This window comes from Haliotis rubra, unplaced genomic scaffold, assembly GCF_003918875.1.
Source record: "Haliotis rubra isolate DU_JTF1 unplaced genomic scaffold, ASM391887v1 Scf103, whole genome shotgun sequence".
Lineage (NCBI taxonomy): Eukaryota > Metazoa > Mollusca > Gastropoda > Lepetellida > Haliotidae > Haliotis > Haliotis rubra.
The window spans coordinates 749,490-773,284 of NW_025764926.1; the positions used below are offsets into that span (position 1 = coordinate 749,490).

The following is a 23,795-nucleotide window of genomic DNA, read 5'->3' on the forward strand; positions in this document are numbered from 1 at the left end:
TCACCTTCCAGGTTCCTCGAATATCGAAGTATTTCATGATATACATCGAGCAACAGAGAAACAGACACAGACACACACAAACGCGCACGCACGCTCACACTCACACAAAAACACAAGTACTCACCATCACACCAAGGGTTGAACAGAATGTATATGTCGTCTGGATGCTTGTATCGGAACTTCTCCACGTTTCCTTGGCTCGACGTGTGCACAGTGTCCACAAACAGCTGATACCGACCCACAATGGCGTCAGCATCAGACGACACCTTCAGCACCAACGCTTTTTCCTCCACCGACAGAATCTGGAAACCCCACGCATTTTCCTTGACCTTGTCCACTTTTTGAACGGCCACCACGCTACCTTTACTCTGCTGTGGGCGACTACCTAAGACAGGATGGAACATAGACTAACAGATGGTCTTCTAGAATAAACACATTTTACCTAAAAAACAGTGATTAAAATATTTTACTTGAATATAATATCAAAGAGACCAGAGTCTATCTTCATTGTCAGAGACTGCAGAAATCTAGACTTGCCTCATATTATAGACTTGCATATATTTGATATATTTGTTTTTTGGCTCTGTGTTATTGAACAAGAAGAACAATATTTGCCAAAATAACATCTAAATTTATTTCTCGAAATTGTCTTGCATGGCTAAATACAACTGAAAAACATTACATCGTTATTCGATAATCAAATAAGGTGACGTCTTTACCTTTTTATCTAAGCCTCTCTTTTTTGTGGTTTTGATATTTTCAGGGTCGTAAGCCAAATATAGAATTAATATATAATTGAAAAAGAATAGTTTTAAGGAATGTAATATTACATAGTTAGAATCACGAAACAAATGGTCAAGTGATAATTAGTGTTAAGTCACATTCCCATTTGTACCATTAACGATAGGGACATTTATAAGGACCGTGCCCGGAATATGACATTGACCCACCTGTGACAAACTTGAGCACAATCTGATCCTCGGGGGCAATGTAGTTCCTCTCGAAATATATTTTGACTTGAAATTCTTGCCCACGCCTGATGATGAGATTCGGGATCTCATAATCACTGGTTCTGTGCGCTACTCGGTTGACACTCTTCTCCAAGTCGATGGTCTTCGGCTTCAGTTGACCCTCTGGATAAAGGTGTGAATGAGTGAGTGAGGAAACAGTTCATGTCATATCACCAGCGGTTCAGCTGTATGCTACTCAATATTTGATAAGGACACTCAGGACGTGAATAGTATCGTTAGACTCTCGCATCTGAATTAACATGAGACTTAACAAAAAATAAACTTCTTACCATCCACATCACAAACACTATAAACTATACAAAACATATGACAATATTGCAGTGTTTTTTAATTGAAGACTCCCTTGTTTAGTTTTGTTAATTATCATTTGAAATGAATCTTAACATGATCACATCCAACATCTCCAAACATCCAGATTATTCCCCACCTGGACACTCAGTGTCCTTATCAAGTAGTGTAGTGTATAAAGCAGTTTACAGAGATTCTTGAAAGTAACTTTCTCGGATATGTCGCCATGTTGTATATATAGAGAATACTACACGAGGTCTCATTACATACGAATTATACGAAACGAGTGTCCTTCCTATGGTATCTGACCGAGCGAAAGCGAGGTCAGAAACCATAGGAAGGTCACGAGTTTCGTATAATTCGTATGTAATGAGACCTCGTGTGGTATTTTATTTATTACCCACGTCTTACATGCATTAAATTGACAAAATAGCGTAGTTTTGGTATTGTTGTGGTTTCAAACCGAAACCGGTTTCATAAAGAGGTTGCGGAAGAATTTTGTTCTGACGTAAATTTTTTGCATGACGTCACACTGTATTGACGTCACTACGCCATTTCTCGTCTGTCCCCTTGGTAACCGACGTCACGATGCATGTCAGTTGCCACCGCCTCGTACAGCCTCCTACAGTAAACTACTCCGTAGCACCCAGTTTCTTGGTTTGCAGTTGCTTCATTCGGCTAACATCACTGGTGGAAACATTGCGTTTATGTTTTTTCGACGTATATAATGTCTCAGTTCGACTCACAATTAAACAGCGACACGGCAACGTTCGCAATGTTTACATTCCAACAACGCATCTAAGTTGTAGAATGAATGAATTCACGTGTTTGTTATGAATGAACAAGTAGTTCCGTCACAACGTGACCTAACTGAGAGGTAATCGGTTATCCAATCAAATCGTTAGAATCTCAGGTCAAGTCGTTACGACACAGGTCAACGCGATACGACACTCGTGTGACGTACGAGATTAGTATGCAACTACCCATACGTTGACCACGTGGGTAATAAATCCAAATATGACGACATCCAATTTATGTTTGGCAGTGTTTATAACTCCCTAAATCCCAAGCCAGACATCCGGACTGGTAACTTTAAAAAAATTACCAGTCCGGATACAAACTTGCCTGTCCGGTTTTCAACAATGAAAAACAAACAAAAGAAATCAGGTTTCTGAATACTTTACTGTGTGTAGGCATCGCAATGAAATACATAGCACTAACAGGTAATGCAACAAGTTCAGATAAACTGAAACGGTCGGGCAGGCGGGAATTTTAAACGCTGTGTTTGGTCTACAGTTGAAATCCATTACACGTGTTTATGGAGATATTTACATCGTTGTATACACTACACATCTCCATCACCTGTGAATATATATGGTCACTTAGCTGTGCGTCGGTCTGCATTTAGTCAGCTAAATGAAATCAGGCCATAACATGTTCCGTGCAGGAACCTCTTGCCAACCCCCCGTTCATTGCCCAATACTCAGCAAAGAGTAGATTGCATCAAGTATATGACACATGTTGCACGATCCGCGAGATGCATAAGATGCAATCTGAGGTCTCATTGGTCAGAACACTCACTATAATCAGTCCGGGCCTTGATTCGTTGATTAAAAATAGAACCTACACTGTCATTAAAGTCACGCTTTCTTTTACTCTAAAATATCCGTTTTCAGTGTCAACTGGCCTCAATTTTCACCCGATTATACAAACGATCTTAAAACTGAAAAACAGTACAGAACCCCACAGAATAAATACAGAACAAGTTAACGACCGGTGCACATCTGTAATATTTACGGTATTACGTGTTACATGATTGACGTTAGACAACCATCCTTAGAAATGTCTTCTTTTCCTACAAACAATACCCACCTTCTTTCTCCTTTTTGAAGCCTGTCAACTGCGCATCCTCTGCAAACGGGTTCTCTTGGTCTGTCGCTCTGCGTCCAGCCAAGTTATTTCCAAGTAACGACGTTCGGAGATTTCCGTAAAAAGATGCGAACTTCTCCGACAATGACGTCCTGGAAGTAGAGAACATTGTGTCAGTTAGAGACACAAGCAGACGACCACAACGTGTGCGCCCTTCAGAGATGAAGTACACTGAGGGAACAAATTGATAGTTCAGGACAAATCAGATACAGGTATGTCCTCTGGAGGAGGATAATTTTAAATACTGGCCCCGTCAAACCGTGGTATGAAGATTCAAACAGCTGGTTGTAATGTTCTTCTGTAACCAAAGTACACTTCCTCAAACTGAGAATCACCACAGTATTTTCCAATTACCCTGTTACCATAAACCGTGGTATGCAATCCTGTAGTTCTACAGTGTTTTTCTAAGGAACGAACACCTGTTTCAAGAACAGGAGATTAAAGATAATTCTTGTCCGAACATTAGTTAGAAGGTCGAGGCAAAATCCACGACCTTATATTCGTAAGACTGCGAATTATCTCCACAAACTGTTTCCGAAGTGGTGGTGTCAATTGAAAGATGTTACGGTATATTTTCGTCTGATGGAGACGATCTGGTCATATCTTGTGGAGAACTCCGCTGGGATTTCAGGAAATATCCAACAATTACTCTCGTAGGAGTTTGCCATTTGTTTCCCTGGGCATCACAATTGCCATTATCAATGAGACGAATGCCGTTTAACGTTCGTCGATACGCCGTTCTCATATTATGTGATATAAAGAAACGCTCTCTTGGTATTTGCAGGGTGTAGAACATAGCCTAAAGCTGCTGCAGTCGTGGTAGCTAGCCAAAGATTACAAACAGGCCTAGGCAGTTATAACAAATGAAGATAGAAGCGCTAGCTGAGCTGTAAATACAATTCACTGAAGTGGAGATGATGGAGATGAAGACGATGCTAGCACTAGATTTAAGCGACTGCTTATTGAAGAAGCAAGGGCGGTTCCTGTGTATTTTGCTTGAAATGCATATCAGTAACTTTCCTCTGCATTTTGTCCTTGAAAGTTACAAGGAGATTGTTGAAAACAAGGGCCGAAGTTCCTGGAACTCGAGTTAAAAGAAGTCACGTTTACAGGAAATGGGCTATACGCTGACTACGCAAATCTAATTTGATTGAAACTGATATCAAAACGATGTTAGAATCATTTTGTTTTGGAAATGGCAAATTCCTTACCTAATTGCAATTGACCTTAATTCTCTCAGCTGATTTATGCAAATGCACAGCTAAAGGCTAAGCTTTATTGACAACGATTGACAGAATCTCTTGAAAGGCATTTAGAAGTTGGACGAACATGAATACATGGCACCTTTTTATGGATAACAACTTCTTTTTATTCTTTACACGACGTTTGAGAGCTAATTCATGCTCCTTCAACGATTGATAGTCTGCTAAAATATTTCCCAGTCATACAATTTGAACATATTTTCGTGAATTCAAATTAAACGTGCTGAATTCATGTTACGTTAAACTCGCACCTGTTAAATCAAATAGTTTGGCCAATCACCCATGGAGGCATCAGTGCTATTGAGAGTTGCGTCCCTTAGACCAAGGAGAATGGGTCGTAGGTTTGAATCCCAAATCCGCCCCGATTATGATCCTCGGATTTTCTGTGAAATGCGATTCACTTTGATAGGCGTTGAGTATGCGCTAATTTCAAATACTTATAATGTTGTCAGGTGACATATCTTGTGACATGCAATTCACATCCACAGTGATAGATAGACATCGCGATACGTCCGTTTAAATAAGACGCTACTACCTACTCCCCATCTCTATATACCATGCGTCTCTACCTACCAGTACACCCTATGACTCAGAGCTGCCTTTACCTGAACACGGGAGGTCACCGTGATGGCCCAGCCACCTATAACGCTGCTGTGCATGCAGAGTTATGTCCCCTAGACGTGCTCGAAACCTAGAACACTTCTTTCGAATCTCGTTCGGCCATGAAGTATATTTCTTGGTTTTATCAACACCACACCCATTGGTATCATTGAGTAAGTGGGTGAGTTTATTTTACGTCGCTTTTACCAGTATTCCATCAATATCACGGCGGGGGACACCAGGAATGGGCTTCACGTGGTTACATGGAAGTGGTAAACATTGAAGACCAACAGGTCTCCAAGCTTTCCGAAATTAATCTGGCACTATGTCATATAACTGAAGTGTTCAAAGCAATGTTACATAAATCTCATTCATTCACTCCAAGTCTCATGTCCAATATGGCTTTACTTCTGAATATCAGTATATTTAAGCCTGATAAATGTATACTGGTTAATATTGCGCCAACCTTTTTTCTATTTTTAACTGCGTGGGTGTCTCATGACGAGAAAACCATATTTCTTAAGGGACCGGTGTTTCTATTCCTTCACGTTTTTACTTCTGGATACGAAGTTTCGTACCGTAGTATTACTTCCGTGAGTATGATAGAAATGTCACAAAATATTTCTAATAACAGGTGAACAACAATATTGATCACAGATGACAATAAGTAATTTGTCCATATGTTTTAGAAGAAAAAATATTCGAAGAGCATCATGGACATCCTAAGGACGTAAAAGGAAAACTGCTCATCATTTTCATTTTTTCTAAAGTTATGGTCTGTCAGTTTATAACACCCCCACCCCGAGCCCCCACCCAAAAAAAACAAAAAAACAACAACTTTTTTTCATTTAAACATGAAGACTCAATGATCTGTAATTCATTACTCAAGGGTTTGTCCCTTAGCCATGCAGGACCTGCTTGCCTTGGCTTTCATTCACATTTCTATTTGTAATATCTCTCACATACACGCACGCACGCACGCGCACGCACACACACGCATACTGTAAACAAAATCTCAAAATTGTCTCACACGTATACATCAAACAAACTGCGAGCGAACATTGCCAGGGTGTATTTCGTAAAGCACAGCAGTCAACACAATCACGTACAGCCTCATTGCAGCATATTAAACGCCAAGTGCATATTTAGCATAATGAAATTGTTACCGCCGATGTATCTAAATGCATAAATAATTGCAATTCATAATGTGTAAGCCTAGCATGCATCTACAAGCTTTCAAGGAACACTACGAGTAACCATATCTACGAGTTTCCAATGATGTATTTCGATTGCTATATAGTTAACATATAATCAGTAATTCCAGTGTGCACTTTGTTGTAAGTGATAAGAATCATTTGTATGTATATATAGTCTACTACTAAAGCGGATACAGTTAGCTCCCTTGCCCCATCTTTGCTATGGAGAACCTAGGCTGTATACTTACTGTGGAACCGGAGCAACGCTTAAAAAGAAATATATAATTAAAACATGAACGTAACAATTCTATATTTATTCAAGATGTAAAATGTTCTTGAATAGAAACTCCCATCTAGGATGCACCTTGAAACAGAACACATGTCAACCATTCGGGCAGCCATTTCCGTCACCTACAAAATACTCGGCAAAGGAACGGAGTGTAGGGATATTGTATGAGCTCATACCTCATATCATCCGATCCCTCTGCGCAATGTTCTTACAATATGACTTTATGAAGAGTCAATATTGTAATATGATTTGAGATCGATCAATATTAGTAAAAGGTTCACAACTGTCGTTCTGTTACGCAATATGCGAGTGACGTGAAATAGAGAAACTAGATAAAAAATGGCTTCCTCTAAATGCAATCCGAGATAAGGTCTATAATCGAGGTGAGCCGAGTGAAATATAACCATCGTTCAGCAGAGTACATCAACATGGACAATGTTTCTTACAGGGGGAAGGGGTATATGGTATCGTCCCCGGGAGAGTGAGTGAGTGGTTTTAGTTTTAGGCCGCACCCATCAATATTACAGCTATATGGCGGCGGTCTGTAAATAATCGAGTCTGGACCAGACAAACCAGTGATCAACAGCATTAGCATCGATCTACGCAACTGGGATACGATAACATGTGTCAACCAAATCTACAGGCCTGATCACCCGATCCCGTTAGTCGCCTCTTACGACAAGCATGGGTTACTGAAGATCAATTCTAACCATTAACGACGTAGCAGTAACTATACTTCAATTCCAAGCAAGGTTCTATACTACGGCATAGATAGATAAACAGACAGACAGAAAGATAGATAATCTTCAGCATGAGTTTAATCCTAACCCAGATCTTCACGAGAGAGAGACAGAGGGCTTCGGCGTGACGGGCTAACGCTTTGACCACTAGGCTACCCCACCGCCCCCTTAATCAGAGACACGTTATTGTGATTTGAAAGCGTTGTTTAGCCATTCAGTTTGATAATCCGAATACCCTCCAAACCGTCCAATGTTATGCCAAGCGGGCTTGCTTTCATACAGTGATGTATGGTATTCAGGCTTGGGGGCTGTTGATGAACAGTTACAAGCCCAGCACTGTTGTAAAATACGACTTCATGTACAACAGAAATTCACGCTCATTTATTTGAGAACTAAAAACAGCTCTATGACTCATAAGTCACGACGTGACAACAAATGGGTGGAGACAAAACTCATCGGGACACAACGTGTAGGCGTTATCACTTTGCTTGACCCAACGAGCGCGGGTGTGTGTGATACAGGACACGGATCCCGACACTGACTACGGATGACACTATGCGAAGATACTGGACACCTTGTGTACATCCCATTGTGTGCCATGGGACACGGATATAAGTGGAATTACTTTCACTCCTTCCGCGTAACAATATATTTGTTTCTGTATGCTGAATGAGTGAGTGAGTTTAGTTTTACGCCACTTTTAGCAATAGTCCAGCAATATCACAGCGGGGGACACCGCAGATGGGCTTCAAACATTGCGCCCATGTGAGGAATCGAACCCGGGTCTTCGGCGTGACAAGCCAACGCTTTAACCACTTGGCTACCCTACCGCCCCGTATGCTGAATGACATGTTCAAGCTATTTCCCCCATACATTACATAGATTGCAATTGGAATAATAACGATGTGACATTACATCTATGCCTGTTTGCAAATATTTTGACCGAGGTTGCCGACTTGGTCACGCTGTAACAGACAGACGTATGTGACGTCGTTCGACAGCCTTAGTGGACAGATGAACGGGAAAGTGAATGAAAAATTCTTTTAAAAAGACTATGAGTAATCTATTCATCCCGGTGTCAATGGTAAATTGTACATAATCAATGCTAAGTTGTCCAATTCTGTGCTATTCTGTATCCTAAACTGTACATATTCAATGGTACATATTGTACATACATATTCAATGCTAAAAATTGTACATATTCAGTGCTAAACTGTACATATTCAATGCTAAACTGTACAAATTCTATGCAAAATTGTACATATTCAATGTACATATTCAAAGGTAATTGTACATATCCAAAGGTAAATTGTACACATTCAATGCACATATTCAATGGTAGATTGTACATATCAAATGCTTAAATTGTAAATATTTAATACTAGATTGTATACATTCAATGCTACATTGAACGAATTAAAAGGTAAATTATACATTACTGACTTGGTTTAACCGTATATTTGCCTCATCCCACATCAACACTGACAAGCAATCTAAAGTCGCATGCAGCAGGAAACGATCAAACGTTCTTCGAATATACATAGTGAGTGAGTGAGTGAGTTTAGATTTACGCCGCAATCAGCAATATTACAGCTATATGGCGGCGGTATGTAAATAATCGGATTTGGACCAGACAGTCCAGTGATCAACAGCATGAGCATCGATCTGCACAAATGGGATACGATGACACGTGTCAACCATGTCAGCGAGCCTGACCACCCGATCCCGTTAGTCGCCTCTTACGACAAGCATGGGTTACTGAAGATCAATATTCTAACCCGGACCTTCACGGGTACGAATATACAAAGACAACTTCAGATAGATATATTGATATATGCCAGGAAATCTCTTAGCATTTATTGGATCTTGTTTCAGCCTTTAATCTCAAGGAAACGTTGAACATCTGCGGCAGTAAAGGTCAGCCGGTCTTCTATGTATATATACAAAGAATGTCGCCACTGACTTCAAGCCCTAGATCAAGTTTGGTTAGTTTGAATGACGTTTTTGTTCTGAAAAACGAGGTTCTTCATGGTAGCATAATCAGTTACACAGACATGTTAAATACAAAAATTGTTTGGTGTACTGTTTCCCCGGTATACCCGCGACTGTATCCCGAAATTCGTGGTAGTGCTGCCTAGCGCCGCGAAGATCTGCGGTTTTGTAAGCATTATCATCAGCACTAATACCGTTATTACGCTGCATCAGTACCGTTATAACGTCGCATATACATGTATATCACGATTGCGCCGCATTATTTTCTTATGGCGCTGTAATAGGGCACTGATGGTACATGACAGGGCGCAAAGGCGATATCAGTCTGTCAAATCAATATACCCAATGCAGCCCATGCAAGTCTAAAGCGAGTGGGTGAGTTTAGTTTTACGCCGCTCTCAGCAATATTCCAGCTATAAAGCGGCAGTCTGTAAATGTTCGAGTCTGAACCAGATGATCCAGTAATCAACAGCATGACCATCGATCTACGCAACTGGGATACGATGACGTGTCGACCAAGTCAGCGAGCCTGACCACCCGATCCCGTTAGTGTGGCAAATCTAGATTATCACAGCATCTGAAAATGAAGAAAGTCTCTGGCCTCCTATTTATTGTATTATATTAACATAGTTTTTAGTAAAATACGTTCATTTTGGAGACTGCATGTTAGTCTATGTTGATATTGTCCATCAATGACACAGTGAAAGCGCAGTAATTATGAGGGGCGGTGGGTTAGCCTAATGGTTAAAGTGTTCGGTCGTCACGCCGAATACCCGGGTTCCATTCCCCACATTGGTACAATGTGTGAAGCTCTTTCTGGTGTCATCCGCCGTGATATTGCTAGAATATTGCTAAAAGCGGCGAAAAACTAAACTCACTCACTCAGTAATTATGAACATTCTTACGAAGGCTGATGAAAACTGTGTTAGTGAGATTCCGGGCACTCTGACAACAGTGCATTCACTGCACTCACGATTATCTCCGGATGCAGATAGACGGGAACACGACACTGATTGGGAATGTAATTCATACCACCAAGAATGCCCTGTTCACTTACGGGGATATGGAGTTATCTCCGTTCTGACAAACAACCCAGGGCTTGTTGTTCCCCCGCCTCCCCCCGGCCAGACCACTCTGAGTGTTAACACAGGATTGTAGGCATTGCCTTCCGGAACACTCCACACACACACCTTTCTCTATTGAACATGTCGAGACTGGTGTATCTCACACACCTTACACCGACTGCACATAATTACCTGGCGGGAGATGAAACGAACGACTAATTGCCATATGCGAAAGGAATAAGCAAAATAAATATCTCTGCTCAGATCTGGTTTTAATTATGTGCACAGAATGTCGGAGAACAATGAAAACCTATATTTACTCGAATTTCGCGTACTCGATATATCGTTTAAGACGATGTTTGAATAAATAATTTCGAATGTTACTTTGTGGTTACTTTGAATAGTTATCGAAAGCAAGGTTTAAGGGCCACACTCTGCTTGTCTCAAATTCAAGTAAAATGCATAGTAAATAATCAACAAGGTATAGTGAGTGAGTGGGTATGGTTTTACGTCCCTTTTAGCAATAGTCCAGCAATATCACGACGGGGATACCAGAAATGGGCTTCAAACACTGTGCCTATGTGGGGAATCGAACCCGGATCGAGCGAACGCTGTAACCACTAGGCTACCCTACCGCCCCCTCAACAAGCTATACAAGATAAGTCTCAGTGACGAAATAGTATACAGACATCAGGTCAGGAGCAACTTAAGGGCTCATTGTTGTCATGGGGACCTGGTTAGAAAATGTACCCGGCATCCTGCAACGGATCGGGTGGTTCCGCTGGATGGCCTTGGTGAATGCTTTCATCGTTACATTGATCAGAATATCAATTGTTTGGTCCAATAGTCGGTAACACCCTACAGTCACATAGATGAAATACTGAGTCTTGTCCAACCATTAAGTTACATTCTGCCGTCAAATCGTCAATCACCGGTTTCTTTGGGTCAATCATCGGTAACATCCTGCCGCCATATAGCTAGAATACCCGATGCGGTCGTACCTACTGGCGAGTAACGGGAATACAAGCTTCCTTCAACAGGCGAGGAGAAGCCATTAGATGCATCAGAAAGAACCCGACAACTCAGGTACAACTGCCGGGTATGCATGGACATTCTCTTCCGTACTCGTATACGGCCCACACAAACACTGGAAGAACGGCAAAGATCACAAAACCTTATCAGTCTCCTGCATGTAAACAGTGCAGATACCTCGGAGGAGGTCCTGTAAACAACATCAGACAACACGGCCTGACTGGAGCTGCCAGATTATCAGTGATCCTGTACAACCTGTACAACATTGCATGGGCCAACGGCTGTGTGCCATGGATATACGCAGCAGGTTAAAGACGTATTTCCAGTACGAGCGAACCTGAATAGTGTCCAAAAATGTGAAGCAAAATGTGCATTCACATATTAACACGGTGTCGTCCCGGGAAAGCGAAATTTCAATATTCCCTATTCCCGGTAAAGCGAAAACCAAAGTTGTGGTAGAAGTGCCGCGAAAACGAATTGCTATGAAAACATCGGATTATCGTACTTCAGATTAGCGCACTCGATCTGTGAGCCTCTTAACTGAGATGAAGTTTCAGTTGTTTCAAGTTTCAGCACTTGATCTATGACAAGTTTAAGACAGACAGACATAGTTTATTGAAGTGCCATATGTATGTAAACAAGATATAAAATCGGAAACATCTAATAAGGTTAAAAACTTCATTCTGAAGTCATCGTAAAAATGGCAATTTAAAAGGAAGTGGATTTCATCCCCTACACTACTGCCAAGTGGGCATGTTCTCTGATTGAGTGGGGTGGGGGCTTGCTGTATCGTCCTGTTTCGACATGGAGAGCAAGGTTACCGCAGCGTAGTTTGATGAGATTTCGTCTTGCGTTTCTGTTAACTATCGTCTTTAAGTATATCTCTGGGTGTCGAACATTTATCGTTGTATATTTATCAAATTTCTACCATGACTACGATATCAGACGACGACTCACATTTCTTTGTTTTTCTTGTGTATTGAGAATCCATGGACCGCTAAATTCAGTGTTCACTGTAGCTTGACTGTTCCAGCGAAAGCGAAACCTAAATTGAGGAGGTTTAGTCCAGATTTCGTTTTCCCGGGTCATAACCATTAACACACCTTAATAGTTTTATTATCACGTGTGATTCAACACAGTTGGTGACACATCATGTAACACAGAAGGGGAGAATGCGATCTTTTTAGAGACACGATGCTTCCAAGGTCACTTCTTCAAAACATGCGATTACTTATAGTTTTAAAAATCCTGATATTTTTATTTACATTTAAAATATGTTTATTATTTCTGTCTTAGTTTTTTTTCTTTACTTGTTTGTTTTTCTGTTGTTTTATCGGGTTCTTCTGGTTAAGTTTTTTTTGTTTTTTGTTGATGTTGTTCTCAATTGTTTCGTTTATGTTTTGTTCGTTTGGCTTTTTGTGTGAGTAGGGGGTTGGGGGGTGTTAGCGTGTTGAGGTGTGTGTCTATTTCAGTTTGTTTTAGAGACGAAAGAAAGTCAAATCCAAGAACAGCATATGGTTGGTTCCTCATTACTATTGGCACCACCGCTGTCGATCTCCATGTCGATGTCGATGTTGTATCAATCAGTGGATGCAGTATACGTCTACATGGATGATGGTGCAGTTTGTTCATGTAAGTGTAACGATTGAAACGTCAGTCATTATATACATGGTGCTGCATAAACACCGTGTACTATATTTGAAAATCCATACCTCCACATCATGACTGTCAAGAGTATAATCTATGTTCCTACACTGTCAAGAGGAACGTCAATATTGAACAACAAAAGACGACCAAAAACGAATTTCTAGATCAGGTTCTTTTAATAACTTCCCATGTTTTGACAACTTCTGATTTGGAACATTTCATAGAGTCTTAGAACACAAAGTGTGGCACACAATAGGAAGGTTGCAGACATACGATATCATTAGCTACTTATGCACGCCTGTTGCAAAGCAGTCGGTAGTCGACATCGAGCGTGTCCTCCATTATCGTTGACGACTGCTACTATTTGTCACTTTCACGCTGATGTCTCAACATATGTTACAAAAGTAAGCTTCGGGTCAAGATGAACAGCTATATTCTATCCCGATCTAAAGAGGAGCTGCCATAGCACTACCATGACTTCAAAAGGAACATCTCCGCCACACTACATTTACTTCCAGAGGAACATCTATACCACACTACATTTACTTCCAGAGGAACATCTATACCACACTACATTTACTTCCAGAGGAACATCTATACCACACTACATTTACTTCCAGAGGAACATCTATACCACACTACATTTACTTCAATAGGAACATCTCCACCACACTACAATTACTTCAAGAGGAACATCTCTACCACACTACATTTACTTCAAAAGGAACATCTCCACCACACTACAATTACTTCAAGAGGAACATCTATACCGTACTACATTTACTTCAAGAGGAACATCTCTACCACACTACATTTACTTCAAAAGGAACATCTCTACTCCACTACACTGGCATCATAAGGAACAAATATATCCTCTACAATGACTTCAATGGGACCATTATACTGGCTTCAAAAGGAACAGCTATACTTCCATGCCGACTTCAAGACGAACAGCTATACTTACATTCTGACTTCAAAAGAAACAGCTATTCTTAAATGCTGACTACATTAGGAACACCTATGTATCTGACTTTTCAATATCCAGGTTGTTACTCAAGTGTGAGAGATCCCTCACGCAAGCGATTTGTACAACTGTCGTAACAGACGCCACAGTGAACAATCAACAGACCACTGAAACTTAGAACCATCGTACTACTATATGTATATTACATCTTCAACCTTTAGTATGATATATTTTGTTGGTCTGCTTGTTTGTTGTTCAACGCCGCACTCAGCAATATTCCAGCTATATGGCGGGGGTCTGTAAATGATATAGTGTGGACCAGGGTGGTTCCCAATGTGCCTACATCCAAGTTTGCCTACACTCGAAAAAAATTCGTGGTTTGTGTATTGGGTTCCTCTAATCTATGTAAGCAAATGAACTCTTCGATTGGGTGAATAAGATTGAATAACAATAAGTATTACACTATGTACTATTTTAATATCTGCACAACATTATTAGCACAGTTCTACTGAAGTCACCATAGTCACCATAATCACAAAAGTCGCTGACATCACTGAAGTCACATAATCACAAAGATCAATAAATGTTCAATGTCACTGAAGTCTGACTAGATGTCCCACAGCGTCAATAAACTGCAGCGGTGCTTTTCTGCCTGTGGACAACTGGTCTTTCTTTCTTTGTATTTTTGAGTCCAAGTATTTGTAGATTCGGGACCGCTGACGTCTGGTACCGCCGTGTTCCAATTGTTTCGTGAAGATGCGCTCTTCAGACTCCATCTTTTTAAGTTCTCTGAGAAGTTCGAATATGTTAGGGTGGGCTCTCTTGACTCTTTTCTTCAACCTGTTGTGGAAACCTTCCAAGTGGTTGTTGGTCTTTGGTCCAGTGTTGCTGTGCTGGTTCCACATACTGACAGGGAAGCGGGCGTCGTAGTCTAACCACGTAGTTGTGATGTAATCGTTGAAAGTTTGGATCTTGTCAGCATCTGGTCCAGACTCCATCCAGACATCCTGGACGATGTCGGCTGGAAAAAGCGGCAAAGCAGCAGCTCTTCTGACATGGGACTGTACACGGGGATCGTCACGATACTCTGGAGCAAGACCTTTCTCTGAGACATGTCGCCACAGTGCTTGAGTGTAACGGAAAAAAACACCCTCTGATGTCAGCTTCTGGAAAACCCTCTTCGACTGCTCTGATTGCGGCACACTCAAAGTCAGTCTGCACAGTATCTGGAGACAGTTCAATATCAAGTCATCTTGAAACCTCTTCTGTCAGCAAGGTGAACAGTCTGGTGAAAGTGTCACGGGACTTGTTGGGTGGAAGGCAACATGAAACACCTTCCCTCTACAAGACAGTGTACAGCTGTACAGAGATTTGGACACACGAAGACAGTTCCGTCCATGTATATAGCGTCCGAGTCGGCTAGAGTCTCCAGCATGTCTGTAGTCGAAAACACTAAAATCTTGTTGTCTTCCCTATCAAAGACGGAAAGACACTGTCGTCCATCTGTGGTCTGTGTCCATGGTCCTTCTAGAGATACGTCACGACGCGTCTGTGGCAAAGGTGGAAGAACTGTTCTGCGGTCGCGGTACATAGCTGATTTCTTGGGAAAGTGGCAACAGTTGCAGCAGCATCGTCGTCAAGTGAAGCTGACACATCGTTGTAAATATTCTGAACAGGGTTGATGTCAGGGTTGATACCGACACGCTGTCTACGTCGGCTCAGGAGACGGGTCTGGTCCTCATTCTCTGATGGATGGGTGTACATTACTGATATTCTGATCCTTATATACCTCTTACAGTCACAATAACACATCAGAGAAGCTATTTTCAGCTTATTACTGTTAGAGACCTACTACTGAACTACGTTGTTACCTATCAAAACAAGGGCTATTGTATTGATAAGGAAAGTTGGTCGGTTAAATATCTCAGCAGATCATAGGAGGTAAGTTAATGAGCAGAGGACTAGTGTTTAATACTGAGACCTTACATGTAAGGGTCATACCTATTCTCTAAGTAGGGGTGTATTTTCAGTTCCTCAAGTGCCTACACAACTTTTGTAGGCAAATTGGGATGTAGGCACATTGGGATGTTGGCACATTGGGAACAAATCCAGGATTCAACATCACATGAGCATCGATCTACACAGTTGGGATTCGATGACATGTGTCAACCAAATCAGTGAGCCTGACCACCTGATCCCGTTAGTCGCCTCTTACGACAAGCATGGGTTGCTGAAGACCAATTCTACCCCTGATCTTCACGGGTAGTTTAAGTATAAAGAAAATGCAATGTTTCGCAAGCCTCCACAGACTGGGAATATATTATAGACAAGACCACAAGCATCTGGTACCTGTGAAGTGAATATGCAGTAGAGGCACATAAACAAGAAAATATTTCCCCAATTAAACCTTGGCAAAAGTCTGGAAAATACTTTTCACGTAAGAAAAGTGATGTGCAGGTGTCTAGCTGTGTGTAAACAACCAGATGTGTGGTGGTTCCCGAGAAACTGAAAACATTGGGTCGAGAGACAAAAATACTGGGGCGAGTGACGGCAAAAACTGGGGCGAGAGACGACAAAATACTGGCAAATAGTGGGGCAGGTGACGGCAAAATACTGGGGCAAGTGATGGCAAAATACTGGAAAATAGTGGGGCACGTGGCGGCAAAATAGTGGGGCGAGTGATGGCAATATACTGGCAAATAGTGGGTCAGGTGACGGCAAAATACGGCAAGATACTGGGGCGAGTGATGGCAAAATACTGGCAAATAGTGGGGCAGGTGACGGCAAAATAACGGAGGGAGCGATGGCAAAATACTGGCAAATAGTGGGTCAGGTGACGGCAAAAAAACGGAGGGAGTGATGGCAAAATACTGGCAAATAGTGGGGCAGATGACGGGAAAATACTGGGGCGAGTAACTTGTCTATATTGACCACCCGGGCCGAATATGCATATCAGCCATAGGGCCGAAACAGTCAAGTAATAACCTGATGTCTTTCAGTGGCATTTAGAAGTTGTACATTGATGTCCAAGATATTTTTATGGATTAAACTTCTTTTTTAATTTCTCTCACAACGTTTAGACCATTCCAGGTCCCTTCATCAGGTGAACTGGCAGTTAGGACTATGACGTCGTCACTATGACGTCATAACTGAGTTATGACGTCACAATGCAAGTGACATCACAGTATACTCACTTATACAGTACTCTCCCTAGTGTACTGTGATGTCAGTTGCATTGTGACGTCATAACTCAGTTATGACGTCATAGTGACGACGTCATAGTCCTAACTGCCAGTTCACCTGATGAAGGGACCTGGGTGCCGTTCCACTAACCGATCTTAGCGCTACGCCAATCGTAAACCCATAAAATCCCAATCTTAGCGTGACGTTACGATCGGCATACCGTTCCACTAACCAATCTTACCCAAGTCAATCGTAAAGTTAAGATTCAAAGTCTAAGTTGCTCATGACCAACTTAGGATAGCTAAAATCAATCGTAGAGAAACCAAAATGGTGGCTTTCCTATTCTATGTGAAAAATAAGAGCGAGCATTTCACCGTGAGCGTCCCCTAAAATCCCCCATGAAATGAATTTGTATATTTCTGTGATGTAAACAAACACTGCTTTGAAGCCTTACAAATGTCAGGCCAGTCTGACCACTGTCGTCATGGGAACACAACCGAGCGAGTCGGTGTAACGCATTTGTATTGTACAACAATATTGCAACGTCATGGTTAAGAATAGGGACAGCCGTGAAGTGAACAATGTTCTGAAGCAAAAAGATACAAATATGTTTGATTTCACTGCGCATATATGATGGGGGATTCTAAAGGCAGACCGCGTGTTATTCAGGCACATATTAAAAGCTCTGACACAATTGACATTTTTAAAGTCCAGACTTAAAACCTGTTCTCAGTTTAGTACCTCGGCAGTAAATGATCTCGTGTAAATTATCTGTACATGGTGCTTTGAGCATGCCCCAGGATGTGGAATAGGCGCACTATAAATGTGCATTATTATTATTATATTATGCCTGATACCCAGCGTTCACACGCACTTGCACCTGAAACCAAGGTGCTCACTACCCTAATATTTTGCTCCAGCCTTTTCTCCACGTTTACACTTGGTTGGAAAAATACCAATGAAGGCCCGGGTTAGAATATTGAACTTCAGTAACCCATGCTTGTCGTAAGAGGCCACTAACAGGATCGGGTGGTCAGGCTCGCTGACTTGGTTGACACATGTCATCGGTTCCCAACTGCGCAGATCGATGCTCATGCTGTTGATCACTGGATTGTCTGGTCCAGACTCGATTATTTATAGCTAAGATACATAGCGTTAACTAACATGAACTCTCATGTTAGTGAACGCTATGCATCTTAGTTAGATTATTTACAGACCGCCGCCATATAGCTTGACTATTGCTGAGTGCGGCGTAAATCTAAACTCACTCACTCAGTTGGTTCGTAAACTACTTCCATCATTTGCTAGACTATGCAAAGGGAGATAACTCGTGCCTCGCATTCCTCTATCTCTCGCACGAAAGAGTTTCGATCTAAGCTTGGATCGGATCGTAAGATCGGGACCCGCTACAATCGGCCTAAAATCGGTTAGTGGAACGGGTGTAACTTTTAGCTAAGACCATTGTAAAATTGGCGTAACTTGCTAAGATTGATCTTAGATAAGATCGGTTAGTGGAACGGCACCCTGGAATGGTCTCGAAACGTTGTGAGAGAAGTTAAAAAAGAAGTTTAATCCATAAAAATATCTTGGACAAGTAATAACCTCTTAACACAGCACCAGGATATATAATATATATAGCAACAGGCTGTATGTAGCTGAATGGCCTGACTTACAACCTCGTCCCCTCTCTAACGCGCTGTATATTGAGAACCAGACGGAATGTGTTGTCATTAATCTTGCCGCCGTAAACACGTTTTCTTTGAAGACTCCTCTGAGAGATGGAATGTAAGTATCGTTGAAGTGCAAATGTGAAAACTTAAAATCTTCTGCTTAAGATTGCTAAACTTCTCCCGAATACCACTTGTCTGCCATGTTTGGAGGTTTTCTTACCACGCGATCAAAGCGGTGCTATCTATGCTTGGTAAAGTAGTCCTTCAAGCGCAGATACAGATTTCAAAACCCCTGCTAACACAAGTTGTTTGTTTTTTTTCGTTGTTGTTTTCTGACACAAACGGATATTTGGGTGCACACATTATAATTTATTGTTTCACAGTGTTAGTTAGCCTTGCGAACGGGATGAAAAAATACTTTAGCTCTTAAGTTTCAAAATATGGATGTTGCTTCGTTTCAATATTCACGTATATCTAACTCATACTACCAACAAATAAGTTCGATGTTAATGACGTGGCATGAAGCAGATTTATCTCCTAAACGTAAGATTGCCCATCTGTTACCCACAAACAGACGCACTGAGTTGGGTAGTGGCATAACGATGAGGCACAACTTAAAATCTCATTAATGTTCTAGAACATTACATAATGGCTTCTTTCTGTGCTTGATGACGCTACCGACATTCACACGGATTACATATACACTGTACACGGAATAATATAATTTTGCCCATGCTCCGCTCCCAGATGCCAAAAGATGCCATTAGATCATATGATGTATGTTATTTGCCTGCAACAGTTTGTTTATCGAATTTCCTTGGCAAATTATTTCAAAATGAATTGCAATAAAATACATATTACTTCCTTTAGCATGATGAAAGTAGTGTTGTGTGATTACATAAAAGTGTCTGCAAGCATTTTTATATCTTACGCTTAAACGTTATAGGTTTTACCAGCCGGCTAAAAGACGTTCTGATATTACGCATGTGCGGCATTTGGTAGCGGTGTAAGTGCTCATTACGATGGAAGTGCTCTGGAAGTAGGTAGCCTCTGTGAGCAGTTAGACCCCATCTGCCACGGATCGCTTGTGTTAGATTCGATCTCGATGCCTCTTCCCATGCCGTGAGGGATGTCCCAGTCTGGTTACTGTTGAAACTATATATCGCAGCGGGGGACGCCAAGATTGTATCGGGCTTCACAGCTGTGATAGAGTCGAACTGGGCAACGTGCCTGAGGAGAGACTGTTCTTACCACATGGCTACGGCACCGCCCTCAATTAGTGAAGAATGATACCAGATGTACTGCGTACTAGCGTTTTAAGGATAGGACTTCTTATCTGGAGTTCGAATCTCGAGCATCCTGGCTTCGGTCATCATCTCACGAAATCTGAACATAGGAACCCGTGAAGATCCGGGTTAGAATTGGTCTCCAGTAACCCATGCTTGTCGTAAGAGGCGACTAACGGGATCAGGTGATCGCTGACTTGGTTGATACATGTCATCGTATCCCAGCTGCGTAGATCGATGCTCATGCTGTTAGTCAGTCTTCCCATACTCAACAAACCGAGCGCCATATAGCTGGACTATTCTGAGTGCGGCGTTAAACATCAAACAACCTGGACCTAGGTGGCACAGTTCTGTTTCCAGAGTTGCATCCTTCAAAAACTGTGATCATGGGTTCGAATCCAATATTAGCCCTGATTATGTTTTAGGTCTGTAACCATACCCTTGCTCGTGGGTTCCACCAAAAAGTTGATATAATCCTTAACCAAATGTGTATGGCATTTGATTTCAAAACCATTGTTTTGTTCCGGGTTTTTTAAAACTTTTTCAGTTTCCGGTTAGAATTTGGCGGCCATCTTGGATTTTTAGCTAAAATTAGCTTTCGCAATAATATTCAGATGGGAACCAAACAATTTCTTCAACTCCTTTAAGTAATGAACATAAAAGAATATATGCTTTGCGTTCATCAAAGGACTTTCACGGAATTCCATAAGCTACTTGACTATAAATGTCAATGATAAAAACAAGAGCCTATTTACACTTTCCTCCCATATTAAGCTGGCACACCGTGATATGACTCGATATTCTTTTTGAAATCGGCGATAAACAAACTTCACAATCTTACTCAAATTGGAAACAAATTCATTATTACAGCATTGTGTATCCCTATGCCAATGGCTGCTCTCCAATCATTTGTTTGTACAACCACGCGTGAAATTAGTTTGTCATGGCCACTGCCGTGATGAATGAAACTGGTATCCTACATGGAATCTGCAATCGTAAAGCCTATCACCTTACACCAGATATCTAAAGACAGGATGCAGTCGTAGTGCCATATACATACGGGTTGTAGGTTGAGAATGCGCAATCTTCTTTCCTCATTTCGGTGTTTGGGATTTCGGAAGACAGAAGCCCAGTTTTCAATAGCATTACTCAGGTCAACGTGACCATTCACACATATTTCCCCTCTACACTTTCACCTTTAAGGTCAAGGGGTCGAACTGTGCATTCAGGGAGACTGGAAACAATACCTAGACATTCCTGTTTGTCCCCCTACATTTTATTCCTTCTCTCAGATGGATCACCGTGACCCGTCTAAACCTCACGCTGGGCTGTAACCCAAATCTTTTCTCAAGACACATGAATCCATCAAATGTTGCACATGTGCTGTTGTCAAGGTAACATTGGGACCGACTGACGTAATGAATGGAATTGGTTTATATCTGATTGACTTAAGATGTAATTTTACGTGATCCATTCCAGACCCCATCCTCTTATCTGAATTACAATGATACATCATCTCCCCAAAACGATTCACAACGATAACGCCCAAACCCCAAGCTCGCTTTTGAATTAATTAAAACAAATCAAATATTATTATGATATACACTCATAAGGTATGACTTCATGTACCGTACAAAAGCGAAAGAACAGAGGGGTAGCTTCAGTGATTAAAGTACTGAATAATCTCACAAAAAGCCCTGGGTTCGATTCCACACATGGGGGCCTATTTCTGGTTTCCGCTGCAATGCTTTTCCTAGAGTATAGCTGAAACTCTACCCACTATCAAAGATAGTCCCGCATGATGCGAGTTGCATTTACACAATGTTTAATATTAAAACTTGAAGCATTCATAAGTCAAGATAAAATTTTCCCAAATCTAATTTAGCCAAGTTTAATTTATCTAATTTAACAGCAGTGTGTGTGTGTGTGTGTGTGTGTGTGTGTGTGGAGAGAGAGAGAGAGAGGTCCGATTAAAATAAACATATCACAATTATTTCCCCGAGTCCTTAAAACGGCAGAGGGGGAAGGGTCCTTCTGAAATATATAGTTATATTACAACTATTTGAAAAAAATGTTTTTATAGAACAAGTGTTAGACAAACATACTACATAATCTTACTCACTTTTCAACTCTCACTGCTGATGAAAATTACCGCCAATGCGTGATAGTATACGGTTTAACTAAGTTGTCAGTGTATGTATGCTATCATGTATGTTTGAGACAACATTGTATTCCCATGCAGCTTATACTATATTATTAAAACTGACCATATTTTTTAATATTTAGTGTTGTCTTATTTAACATGATGACTCATGCTGAATGCGGCCACCGGTATTTCCAAGCGGTATTTTGTGCAATGGTCTGTTTAGCATCCTGTATTCGGAAAAGGAGATGGCTGAGGTGGTCATTTTGGAGTGAGTGTGAGAGTGAGTGTGTTGGGTTTAACGCCTCCCTGAACAGATATTTAAGAGATACAAGTACAAACAGTTCCATCCCACCCGTGAAGGTCCGGGTTAGAATGTACCTTCAGCAACCCTTACTAACGGGATCGGGTGGTCAGGCTCGCTGGCTTGGTTGACACATGCCATCGGTTCCCAATTGCGCAGATCGATGCTCATGCTGTTGATCACTGGATTGTCTGGTCCAGAATCGACTATTTACAGACCGCCGCCATATAGCTGGAATATTGCTGAGTGCGGCGTAAAACTAACTGACTGACTGAGTTTGGTTTTACGCCGCTTTTAGCAATATTCCAGCAACATCACGGCGGGGGACACCAGAAATGGGCTTCACACATTGTACCCATGTGGGGATTCGAACCCGGGTCTTTGGCGTGACGAGCCAACGTTTTAACCACTAGGCTACCCCACCGCCCCGGCGTAAAACTAAACTCACTCACTCACAATCAGTTCAGTATGTGAGTAGCGCATGTCTTAAAAGGCTATCACTACGTTAAACGGGTATGCGTTTGGTGCTGGCATACCATTGCTCCAAATCGGGAGTCGGGCGGTGGGGTAGCCTTGTGGTTAAAGCGTTCGCCCGTCACGCCGAAGACCCGGGTTCGATTCCCCACATGGGTACAATGTGTGGAGCCCATTTCTGGTGTTCCCCGCCGTGATATTGCTGGAATATTGCTAAAAGCGGCGTAAAACGAAAGTCACTCACTCCCAAATCGGGTTTCAAGTCTTTCGACCCCAAAGCCAGCGGATCCTGAGGTCGCGGAATCTGAGTAATGAAGTCTACGAGTATGAAGTACTGACTGTATAAACAAATTCCATATTTTGTAATTAACAAATTTGATATTACGTTCTGTTTCATTTAAGAAATATGTGCTTAGCATAACATAAAAAGAAACAGATCAATAAAAATGAATGGAATTATATTCACACGTTATTGCACCTTTTGTTGTTACGTTTTTCTCGCTTTTCTCACTTAAATACACCTTATTTACAAGGTTATAGAAAACATGTAGCCAAGAAATGCTTCCTACCACAAGTATTTGTCGTATGTTTAAGCGTATCATTTAACCGGCTGCAGTAATCCTGGCCAAACATCCAGCTCTCCTCAATGTGGAGTTCCCCCATTGTACGGCGTCCAGACCGCATCTATTTATTCTCCGGCA

The 23,795-nt window shown here is 41.5% G+C and overlaps 1 protein-coding gene across 2 annotated transcripts in view; it reads right to left on the reverse strand.

Annotated features, from left to right (window-relative positions):
• LOC124272062 (hemocyte protein-glutamine gamma-glutamyltransferase-like) overlaps nucleotides 1-23,795 on the reverse strand; it is a 43,264-nt gene that overhangs the window by 10,532 nt on the left and 8,937 nt on the right. Inside the window, exons 2-5 of one of the 2 annotated variants that reach the window (XM_046707205.1) lie at nucleotides 6,555-6,572; nucleotides 3,192-3,340; nucleotides 951-1,133; nucleotides 125-385 (exon numbers count right to left, since the gene is read on the reverse strand). In XM_046707205.1, coding sequence (XP_046563161.1) covers nucleotides 125-385; nucleotides 951-1,133; nucleotides 3,192-3,340; nucleotides 6,555-6,572 — 611 coding nt within the window. The remainder of the gene's footprint in view (nucleotides 1-124; nucleotides 386-950; nucleotides 1,134-3,191; nucleotides 3,341-6,554; nucleotides 6,573-23,795) is intronic. The other variant, XM_046707211.1, reaches the window with a different exon arrangement.